Source organism: Pseudorca crassidens, chromosome 11, assembly GCF_039906515.1.
Source record: "Pseudorca crassidens isolate mPseCra1 chromosome 11, mPseCra1.hap1, whole genome shotgun sequence".
Lineage (NCBI taxonomy): Eukaryota > Metazoa > Chordata > Mammalia > Artiodactyla > Delphinidae > Pseudorca > Pseudorca crassidens.
The window spans coordinates 25,618,345-25,630,483 of record NC_090306.1 but is presented as its reverse complement, the minus strand read 5'-3'; the positions used below and the strand labels follow the sequence as shown (position 1 = coordinate 25,630,483).

At 38.6% G+C, this 12,139-nt stretch overlaps 1 protein-coding gene across 3 annotated transcripts in view; it reads left to right on the top strand.

Annotated features, from left to right (window-relative positions):
- DENND5B (DENN domain containing 5B) overlaps window positions 1-12,139 on the top strand; it is a 212,082-nt gene that overhangs the window by 155,543 nt on the left and 44,400 nt on the right. For all 3 annotated transcript variants that reach the window (XM_067696088.1, XM_067696089.1, XM_067696090.1), the window contains 2 exons: window positions 6,417-6,510; window positions 10,999-11,130. In XM_067696088.1, coding sequence (XP_067552189.1) covers window positions 6,417-6,510; window positions 10,999-11,130 — 226 coding nt within the window. The remainder of the gene's footprint in view (window positions 1-6,416; window positions 6,511-10,998; window positions 11,131-12,139) is intronic.

The window sequence follows — 12,139 nt, the reverse complement described above, 5'->3', positions numbered from 1 at the left end:
GTTTGAACTTTAATGAAGACAGTAAAGGAGGATGATTCACTAGAAAGGCGGCCCCTCCTGTAGAAATGCAAGCGTTTATGCTAAAGTCTTGGGTAGGAAGGCTGTAGAGAGAATTTAATATGCTGCTTACAAGATGGAGGTAAATAGCTAATGACTGAAAATTTTACCTTACTTACCTTAGTTAATTTACAGGGTTTCACCTTCTAGTGAAGAGCTATCCCTGCTTTTATAAACACTGAACTTAAAATGTGCTAAGAGATGTTGACCATTATGGGGATTCAGACTTTACAGATGATTGTACTGGATACAGTGTTCTATTTTTCAGAAGTGAATGACTAGTCATCAGTTTATTCATTTTTTTCTTATGTTTATAAATTATCCTAATTTTTTGAATCAATTTGATATGAGTAGACTATTAATTTAAATGGTTTTTATTTCCTTTTGATAGCATTAGAGTGCTCATTCATTCATTTGGCAAATATTTATGGGACCCCCCTACTATATATGAGACACTGTCCTGTTCATTGGGAGTTTAGCAGTGAACAAAATAACAAAAATCCCTGCTTTCAACATGAGGACGCAAACAAAAAAACTTAATATGTAAAATAAGTAACCTGTCAGAAAGCGATAAGGTTTGTGAAGAAAAATAAAGGAAGGGAAAGGAAGTAAGGAGTGCTTAGAAGGGAAGATTTCAATTTTCAAATGCCATATTTTATTGCTTTTAATCTTATATATAATCTCCCCATTTCCACACAGAGCCCCAAGCATTACATTTTCAGCTAGATTGTAGTCTGAAAGAGAATAGATGTCAGAACTAATTACAGGGTAAAGGGATTTATAACCGTGCCTGTACAAATGGTTGATCAACTGTAAGAATTTCATACACTACTTACAAAGCAAAAGCAAATAAGCAGTCTTTAGCATTTCAGCAAATGTGGTCATCTTTGGTAAAATTATGCTTAGAAATGAGGTTTAATTATGCAAAGAATAAATTAATTACTTAACAAGACCAGGAATATGTGGACTTCATAGTAATTTTCTTAAGTAGATGCTCATTTCCCTGTTTTGAAAATAAAATTAAACTGGGCGTTTTGTCTCACAGAGTGAGATGCTAGTTATATCCTGTAAATTAATATTTATCCTTATCTTCTGTGCTTTTCCACTTTGCCTGCCAGGAGAAATGTTCATCCATGTGTATTCTGCTCCTTCCTTTATTCATTATATAAGTTTATCAGCTGGTGTTTATAATCTATTTCATATTTTTGCTATTTATTTGAACCACCTTGCCCAGTAACCCTAATTTTTTAAATCCCTGAACAAATTTTACTATCTTACACTGACTGTTTTTTGCTACAAGGCTGTTTCCAAGGCCTCCAGGTCTTTGTACATTGTGTTACTTATATTTTACCCTTCCTCTTTATTTATTATATAAGTTCATCAGCTGGTATTTATATTTTGCTTCAGAGCTGTTAAAAAAATATTCATGACACTTGTTGAAGATGGTAAGACAGACTTTATTCAAGGCGGAGGGGCACCTTTATTCAAGGTGTAGGGACCACCGCAATGGGGTCTTGCAGTGGAGAGGGAGATTAGAGGCTTCTCTGAATACTGCATGGACAAGTGGGAATTTATCACCAAGGAGCAGAGTGGAGGTCAGCGGATAGAAAATTACTAAGAGGAAACATCATGGGTATGGGGGATTCTGACTAAACTGACCTACCAGGATTCTTGTGGAAGGCAGGCCTAGGTGATTAGACATCACCTGGGGGATGGTGGAGAATTCAGAACCTGATCAGATATCCAGAATGATCATATAATGAGAGGGGAGATGGTTTCTGCTAAACTGACTTAGCTAGGTTCTTGCTAAAAGTGAATTTTACAAAGAAGTGCACAAATGGGCTTAGGAAGGGTTAGGAGTCTGACTAAAGTTTGGTCAAGCAGAGAATCTTTGTCAGTGTCTTGATACGCTTTTTTTCTGGATCTTCCTTTTCAGTCACCCAATTCTCTTTGTATCCTTTTTACAGTCTTTTATTGATCTTTTGCTTTAGGGACATTTCCAAGGATTCTACTTCAAAGATCTGTCACTAGATCTTTGTACCTTTTTTTCCTGCTATAAACCTATTCTTTAGAAAAAAACAAACAAACACTATTTTAAGAGGGGTTACCTTCCTTTGCTACCATTTTTATAATAATTATTCAGTGTTCCTCTAAATAGCAGACTGAAACGAGATGATTCGTCAGTTTGAAACCAAAGCCATGCATAAGTTATTTAAAAAGCAACAAAAGAAGCAGCATTCTCATTTTAAGCTTTTTGTAAATTGGATACTTCATTAATAAGAAAATTTTAAATTGTGGATTGTCAGTAATGCAATATGACTTTCGCTGAATGGCAAAAGTATAAATTCATTTCTTAACTCGTGTATAGCTCTGTGCTGTCAGGGATATACTCAACAGTAAATATTTCTAGAATAGTACAATGAATACAGTCATGGGGATGATAAGTCAAGACCTGAGAAATCTTTTTAAATAGTTTGATATATGAAGGAAACATAGGCAGAACACTCTTTGACATAAATAGCAATATTTTTTAGATCTGTCTCCTAGAGCAAAGGAAATAAAAGCGAAAATAAATAAATAAGACCTAATTAAACTTAAAAACTTTTGCATAGCAAAGGAAACCATCAACAAAACCAAAAGACAAGCTACTGAATGGGAGAAAATATTTGCAAATGATATGACCAATAAGGAATTAATATCCAACACAAATAAACAGCTCATACAACTCAACATCAAAAAAACAAACAACGCAATTAAAAAATGGGCAGGGCTTCCCTGGTGGCGCAGTGGTTGAGAGTCCGCCTGCTGATGCAGGGAACGCGGGTTCGTGCCCCGGTACGGGGGGATCCCACGTGCTGCGGAGCGGCTGGGCCCGTGGGCCGTGGCCGCTGGGCCTGCGTGTCCGGAGCCTGTGCTCCACAGCGGGAGAGGCCACAGCGGTGAGAGGCCCGCGTACCGCAAAAAAAAAAAAAAAATGGGCAGAAGACCTGAATAGACATTTTTCCAAAGAAGACATACACAGATGGCCAACAGGCACAGGAAAGATGCTCAACATCATTAATCATCAAAGAAGTGCAAATTAAAACCAGAGAGGTATCAGTTCACACCTGTCAAAATGGCTGTTATCAAGAGGACCACAAATAACAAACGTTGGTGAGGATGTGGAGAAAATGGAACCCTCATGCACTATTGGTGGGAACGTAATCAGTGAGGTCACTAAGGAAAACAGTATGGAGGTTTCTTAAAAAACTAAAAATAGAACTATTTTATAGTTCTACTGCTATATTTTATAGCATTTCCACTTCTGGGTATTTACCTGAAAAAACAGAAAACACGAATTCGAAAAGATACATGCACCCCAATTTATTTATTTTTGTTTGCATCGGGTCTTAGTTGTGGCATGCGGGATCTTTTGTTGTGGCGTGCATGCTTCTCTCTAGTTGTGGCGCACAACTATAAAAATAAATAAATGTTCATAGCAGCATTATTTATAATTGCCAAGATATGAAAGCAACCTAAGTGTCCATCAACAGATGAGGATACAGAAGATGTGATGTGTGTGTGTACACACACACACACACACACACACACACACACACACACACACAATCGAATATTACTCAGCCATAAAAAAGAATGAAAGGGCTTCCCTGGTGGTGCAGTGGTTGAGAGTCCACCTGCCTATGCAGGGGACACGGGGTCGTGCCCCGGTCTGGGAAGATCCCACATGCCACGGAGCAGCTGGACCCGTGAGCCATGGCCACTGAGCCTGCGTGTCTGGAGCCTGTGCTCCATGGCGGGAGAGGCCACAAGAGTGAGAGGCCCGCATACCGCAAAAAAAAAAAAAAGAATGGCAATTTGCAACAACATGGATGGACATGGAGGGTATTATGCTAAGTGAAATAAGTCAGAGAAAGACAAATAATGATATCACTTATATGTGGAATCTAAAAAATAAAACAAATTAGTGAACATAACAAAACAGAAACAGATTCACAGATACAGAGAACAAACTAGTGGTTACCAGTGGGGAGAGCAAAGCAGGGAGGGACAAGATAGGAGGAGGGAATTAAGAAGTACAAACTACTATGCACAAAATAAATGTGCTACAAGGATAATACTGTACAACACAGGAAATGTACCCAATATTTTATAATAACTGTAAATGGAATATGATATGACCTTTAAAAATTGTGACTCACTTTGGGACTTCCCTGGTGGTCCAGTGGCTAAGAATCTGCCTTCCAATTCAGGGGACATTGGTTTGATTCCTGGTCCGGGAACTAAGATCCCACGTGCCGCAGGGGAACTAAGCCCGCGCGCCACAACTAGAGAGAAGCACGCACGCCACGACGAAAGATCCCGCATGCCACAACTAAGACCCGATGCAAGCTAAACTAAATAAATAAAATTTTTTAACTAAAAAAAATAATAAAAATTGTGAATCACTTTGTTGTATACCTGAAACTTGTATAATATTGTATATCAACTATACCTCAATAAAAAATTAATTGTAAATAAAAATAAAACCACCTATAATGCCATCACCATGAGATGTTAACATTTGGTTTTATGCCCTTCCATTGCATGGATCCTGATATGTATGCATGTCCATACTTGTTTTGTTTTTTACAAAAGTAGAAAATGCTTACACAGTGTTGTATCCTGCTTTTTCATTCATTATTGTATCATGAGTACTCTCCCATATTATTGATATTCCTAGTAACTTAATTTTTTTAAATGACTATATGATGTTTCATTATATAGCACCTCCTACTGTTGAACATTTGGGTTGCTTTGAGCACATTTACTTGATTCTAAGTAACTGTTGGTTGTAAGATCTGCTATTAATTCAAAAGCTTTTTGGAAAAATTATACTTTAAACATGTATATGAAATAGTAGATTCATCCTAGTTTCAGGAACATTTAAAAACCAAAATGTGAGTCTTAGAATAATGGAAACACAGAATTGGTTATTGCATATATGCTGTGATGAACGTCTGTAAACCTAAATATTAGACTGTGTCTCTGATTACATTTATTTAGGGTATATTTATAGAAGGGGCAGGTGATGTAGTTGACTCTGCAAATAAAATGGCTGAAAGACATGATACCAACCCTTCAAGCGTTTATAGTAGAGAGGATTGTATAGAAAATAGAGATAAGTAATTACAACACACTGTGATAAATGCTACAATTGGAGAGTATAAGAGGGGTAGCTAATTTAGATTTGGAAGAACCATAGAAGACTTCCTGTGTAGCATCTAAAGCTGTCTGAGAGATGAATAGAAGTTGGGAGAAAACTTCATCTTCAGAGGCTCAAAGGTGAGAGAGCTTATCCTATTGGAAGCACTGAGGTAGTTGAAGACAACTGGAGTTTTAAGGTAGAAAGGATGATCAGCAGAGAGTTTAAGTAAGCTAAGAATTGAAGAATAGCCATTGGATTGGCAGTGAGGGCTATAAATGGCTTCAAGAGCATTTTCAGGGGAAGAAGCTGATTTGAGATGAACAAAATATCCAAAGATAAATAAGTAGAGGCCTTACATCTAAACTTTTCTTAAGAATGTTTACATGAGAAGAGTGAGGAAACAGTTTTAAATGTAACTATCGCATGTCAGCATACTTGTAAGCTGAAGGGCAATACTCAGTTGAGAGAGAAAAATTGGAGATATGGCACAGGAGGTTTCTAATGGAGCAGATTGGAGGAGGCAAGAGAGAACTGGTCAGGGATCCTGGTGGAAGCAATAGTTGTGGCCAATATACATTATACTTTGGGATTAGAAGAAAGATGAGGGGTTTGCGTGTGTGCGTCATTGAAGTAGAGAGTAGGAAGAGGGAGGCAAGGCTGGGTCATCAGTTGAGTGGAGGCTCTTGAGGATAAAGTGAGAGGTTTGGGAATGGCGAGTGAGGGAAAGTTGATAAAGGGCAGGTAAAGTGGTTCATGGTAGTCATGAGGGAGATCAATAACTAATTTGCATGGATATTTTAAAAGGAAGTGAGAGGGTAGTGCCTATCCAGGTTTGGGGTTCTGTTGGGCAGATAAGGTGGAAAAGAGAAGATCATTACAGCTACTGTGCATTTTTTAACCTTGGTTTCAACAAAGCATTCATTGTGGTGATGATTGCATATCTCTATGAATATACTAAAAACCATTGAATTGGTTACTTTAAATGGGTGAATTGTATGTATCTAAATGACATCTCAATAAAGCTGCTATATATTTTTAAAAAGAATTGATTGAAAAATAAGTATTGTTGGTCTTTGGTTTTCAACAGTACATTCTTTCTATTTTAAAGACAAGTGATCACATTTTTTTTTGTTGCGTTGTTTCTTTTAACCTACCCCTTCTGTTCTTTCAGTCGCTGGGTAAGTCGGAGTGCCACTGCACAGCGCCGGAAAGACCGCCTTCGCCAACATTCCGAGCACGTTGGGCTGGACAACGACTTGAGGGAGGTATGTGGGCTGCCCTCCCGGGATGCCTTGATGCAAGAACTGTGAACTAGGCTTACTTAGCCCAGCAGGTGTCATTGTGTAGGTTCTTTTGTGTTCTTCTAAAAGAATCGGTTCAGTTTTGTTTTAAAATAGTAATCCTTTTATACTGACATAGCTGAAAGCACCTTTTTTTCCATTTTTTGTAATTTTAATACATCTAAAATAAGGCTGTAAAACAAGTCGCCCTGTGTACCACATCAAGTAAAGGCTAAGCTTAGGATACATTTTTGGTCAGTGTGTCTCCCACAGGGAAAAAAAGCTATAAGAAGCGTAGACTTTCTAAGTTTCAAGCATAATTTAAACTTAGTAAGTAAAGATACATTTGCCTGTGCTTTGTCCTTGGCTTGCTGACACCATTTTTAGGAGTGTTTTTAAATTATTTTAAATTGAGATCTTTATGCTTTATTTGTACTACTTGAAAACAAAACGGTAATTACACATTTGAATAATGATAATGATAAGTAAGTTTTTATTTTTTCTTGTGATCAAAAGAAAATACAGTCAGAAGATCCGTTAACTATTTTCTAAACTCAGATGGGTAGAAATAAAGCAGAAAACAGCATTGCAAATATATATATTGCTCTTTGTTGATGTGTTCATGTATATATATATGATTTTAAACATTTTCTTAAGAACTGACGCATAGCCTGTCTACTGCTTTTCTTTTGTGCTGCTGTATTTCTTCTCTCCCTTCCCTTCTGCTGTGACTTTATCATATGCATGCTTGTTTTGCTGTCTCTTTCTCCCTGTCCTTTTCTTTTTTTGCTTTTCTGTCATTGGCACTTCTCCATCCTCTTAGCCTTCCGGGGAACTTGTGGTCTGTCAGAACTCCATGGCATTCTGGGAGTGGGATCAGGGTCCGCCTCCTCCTGCACGGCTTCCTAAAAAATCCTTCTCTGAGTGCTGCCTGGTATGTTCTATGCCTGAAAGTGCTTTGCAGATGTTCCTGAACCTTGTCTTTGGTGTTCCTCGAATCATCCACGTGTATGAGTGCACATAGCTCTAGAATGCCTCACATCACCTTGTGACGTGAACTGTTAGCTCTCCACTTCCTTTTGTGATTGGTACCTTTTCATGGTGGTGTGCGCTAACAAGAGTAATTCTATACCATTGGCAGATAAAACTGATTATTTAAATTCCCTATCAGTGGTGTTTTTGAGGGGGAAAGGGGGGACTAGATTTAACACAATTGTTTTTCTTCCAAAGGGGAAATACATTAAATATTCAAATTTTATTTAAGCATTTTGCAAAAGTGCAGAAGTGATTCATTTTCAAACAGCTTTTCTTTTGCCGAGTTTTATCTCCACAGTGTTTTTTGTTTTTTTCTTTTGTGGTACACGGGCCTCTCACCGTTGTGGCCTCTCCCATTGCGGAGCACAGGCTCAGCGGCCATGGCTCACGGGCCCAGCCACTCCGCGGCACGTGGAATCTTCCCGGACCGGGGCTCAAACCCATGTCCCCTGCATCGGCAGGCGGTCTCTTAACCACTGAGCCACCAGGGAAGCCCCTCCACAGTGTTTTAATTTACCTTCCTTATTCCTGGTCTGTATTTTATATGGTCAGAAAATCAGATCATCAATATAGAATCTTAGTGCTAAGAGGAACATTTGAGGTAACTTTGTCCAACTTGACATGATTTAACTGAAGTCTGAGAGGCTTGCCTAAAGTCAAATGGACACACAAAGTCAGGCCTAGGCCCACAGGCCAGGCCTCCTTACTCCAAGCCAGTGCTCTTCCCAGTAACCCTGCACACTGAGTTGCACTGAACAGCTACTCACCTGAGGGCCAGAGTTACTTAGGACTCCTGGTTGTATTTTTTCCCGTAACGACATATTAATATAAATTTACTTAACTTTACAGTGGTCTGCTCTTCACAAGCTCCATGCTGGTTAGAGGCACAGTGTGGTTATTAGAAAATTCAGGGAAAGCCTGTACTAAAGAGCAGTTATTTCAGTGTTTACTGAATAATAGGATATATTTTCCTAGGTAGCTCCTACTGGTTTGCTTTTGGCTTAGGCAACAACGACGAAGAGCATCGTAAAAATCTCAGCAGAAACCTGGGGTGACTTCCCTCTGTCGGGAAATCGACTTTATTATAAAACCAGTCCTTGTGAAAGATTTCTCTTTCTTCTCAGTTTTTTATCTTAAAGTACACCTTTTCTTCCAGCGACCCCAAAGAAAATTACATTCTTATCATCACTTGTTTACTGTAAAGGCACTGCTCTATTTTTGTAGTATACAGGGGCAGCCTCACTGCTTGCTGTGAGGAAGGGCCTTGAGCCACCCCTGTATCCATTCTGTGCATGTCTGTGGAACGTTGCTTATTTTGTGGCTTCAGCAAAGGTGCTCAGAAGGTGAGTTTGCACGTGGCCCTGTGGAATTCACTGTTGGCTAATACTACATCTGCCCTGTATGTGCAGGGTGATTGGTGAATATGGCCACTAAAGGACAGCCCCATTCTAGCTTGCTGTCATTTATAAAATAGAACATAAACTTTAAACAGTGCTTAATTTTTAATCCAATTACTGACTTTAAAAAAATCTAATTATGCATATTTTTCAGAGAAAAGAAAAATGCCTGTGGCTTCTTCCTAGCCTCTTGCCTGACCATGTACCTCACTTCTTTCCTTGTAGCCAGTGTATTTCTTCCTAAGCCAAGTTTAAGACTTAACCCTTCTTGAGAATTGAGTGTTGTAGTGGGTCTCTCTGCATTTGCACAAGTCCTAAAGACGGAGGAATTGAGGCTGGGGGAGAAACAGAACTCTTTTAACATTTAACAGTTAACATTTGTTTTTACCAACTATTTATCTCTAATTTGTAATATTCCAGTTAACATTAGTACAACCTGAAATGATAGGAAATGCAGGTATTATAATCTCATATATGATCCCTGTCTTATATCTCAGGTTTGTTTTTCTGAAACTTTTCATTTCTTGATTTTATTTATGTGAACATTAACCTTCAGGATGTTTTGCTAGACCTTGTTACAGTTAATTTCCCTAGTGGTGATAATTGACTTTCATTGTCAATTTTTCCTCTTTCTTTGACCCTCTAAAAAAGATTTGAAGCAGAAAGAAGTATACACAGCTGTTATAGAAACTAAATTCTTGCAGAGTTCATTTCAGTTTTTAATCTGTTCTTAAAATAATTACACTGGAAAAGAGATTATTTTGTTAATGCTGCCTTTCGTCAGGAGGGCTGGTAGAAGTAGAAGGTAAATGGATTCGTTGAATCCCTAGTTGATGAGATTTTTAACGAATTGTACTAGATTTAGCAGGTTATTTTTCTTCCAAGGGGGAATGTATTAAATGTGCAAACTCTCTTTTATTTAAAGAATGCAAAGGATTTTACACATCTTTTTCTTATAATATCAAATTTCCCCTTAAGATAGAAAAGATAGACTTCACATATGTATCTGTGGGAGGATGTGCTGGCTTGCAATCTCTCTCTCTCCAATAAACTGCTGGTTTTACTGTATAATTTAGAGCAATTATTCTCTAAATATGGACCTAAGAAGATACTTAGACTTTTTGGAGATTCTGCCCTGTGGTCCTGACAAACATAAGGTATCTGATGAGCTTTTGCAGGTACCACAGAAAGAAGAGAGACAACAGCTGTCCTGCGCTAATTATGTGTAGTGATTTTTTTTTTTTTTTTCCCCTGGAAGTTCATTAATCAAAGCTCAAGAGCAGTGGTCTGAGTTTCTGTGGTCCTCTCTGAGCCATCGATGTCTCCTAAAATGATATTTCTGCTTTCTTTTGACTGTGGAACAAGGCAAAGGAGGGATGTAGCAAAATGTCTTGGAAACAAGAGGCCTCCTCCTGCATTTGGAGCACATACTTTTCAGAGTGATCTCATAGCTTTCTGTGAGGCAGGTGGGCTTGTTTTATGCCCATTTTATGAATAAGCAGATATGCCTGAGGTCATAAAATTGGTTGCAGCCATTTTCCAGAGCTCCTGATTTTACTGTTGTGACTTGATTAGAGCAAAGGGTTGGGTTGGACAGCACTGCCCAAGAGGTTAGAAGCATGTCAAGGCTCTTGTTTTGTGGGGAGATGAGTGGAGGAAACCAGTGATCTGGGAATCACTGGGTTCCTGGAGAGCCTTGGATTTGTTATTCAGACATGCAAATGTTTTCCATCCCAGCCATGATCCTGACTAATCACACCCCTGGGTATTCCCAATAAAAAGACTGAACTAGATGAAACTCCATCTCATTTTGAATGAGCTTTTACTTGGTGTGGCTTCTGTCACTCTCCTTTTCACGGGGTAACAGTAGAGGGGGTGGGAATACCTTCTGCCTTTCAGTGTGCTAAACCTTGAACTGCTGTTGCACGTATACACTTATGGCCTTTTTTTGCATCTTGTTGTTCCCGCACTTGTTTGTAAGGTTAAGTAGGTCAGAAGAATATCTGATGTTTATGCATTAAAAATACTCTTTAATTTTTAGAAATACATGCAAGAGGCACGAAGTTTAGGAAAAAACCTGAGGCAACCCAAATTGTCAGACCTCTCTCCTGCAGTGATTGCACAAACCAACTGGAAATTTGTAGAAGGCTTATTAAAAGAATGTAGAATGAAGGTATGTATTACTCACTGTGCAGGACAGTGTACATTCATGTTCAATCCATGTATGAAGCTAAGATGAGCTGAGCCAACCCCCACTTGAGCCTGTAGATTCCCTAGAAGGACACTTTTACTGGGGCATAAACCTCATGTGCTCTTTACTGAGGGCATGAACCTCGATGGGTTCTGTTACCCACAGAATCAGTGACATGGGAGCCCTGCATGGTTTTTCTCACCTTTCAGCCATTGCTATCTTCCTCTCCAACATGACAGATATTAAACCAGTCAGAAGTTGTGTCAGGGATGTCGTCATCTTATGTGAAAGGCAACACATTTTTTTGTATGTGTTTATACGTGTCTCTGTGTGCACCTGTGTAGAACCTTATCTGTGCTCATATGTGTGTGCGTATATCCATAAAGAAGAAGACCTTAGCTGTGTTGTAGGTTTGTGTATATTACACATGAGTCTCCTCTCAGACATCTGTGTTTATCAGAGGTAGCAATACAAATTGACAAAACTCAGAACATCATTTTAGCCAATAACTTCATTCATTTATTTGACAGTCATTTCTTGAGTACCTTCTCTGTATTCAGTAAATGCACTATTTTAGCATCAGCTTACAATGCTGAATCACACAGACAAGGTCCTTGCCTAGAGGAACTAGATTCTCTCTCACTTTACATTTTATGAGGGCAGCTAAGTCTGCTGTAACTTAACTTACTTGAAACTGACTTCCATTTCCTTTCCATTTTCTGGTACATACTCATAGCAGAGAAGAGATGAAAGAGAAAAAGAGTAAGGAAAAAAAGAGGTCTGCTTCACTCACAAATTAGACAGCTCTGAAAAAATTTAGAGCTGCCTGTTTGTATTGTGGGTTTTGCCTAAATGCAATCAAAACTAAGTGTGAATACCTTTAGTATGCTAAGATGAAGTGTGAGTTGTGGCAGGTTGGGGTTTCAGATTCTACAGTGTATTTTCTAGGCCTGGTGTAATCCCCCAATGTTATTCAAGCAAGTAATCTGAA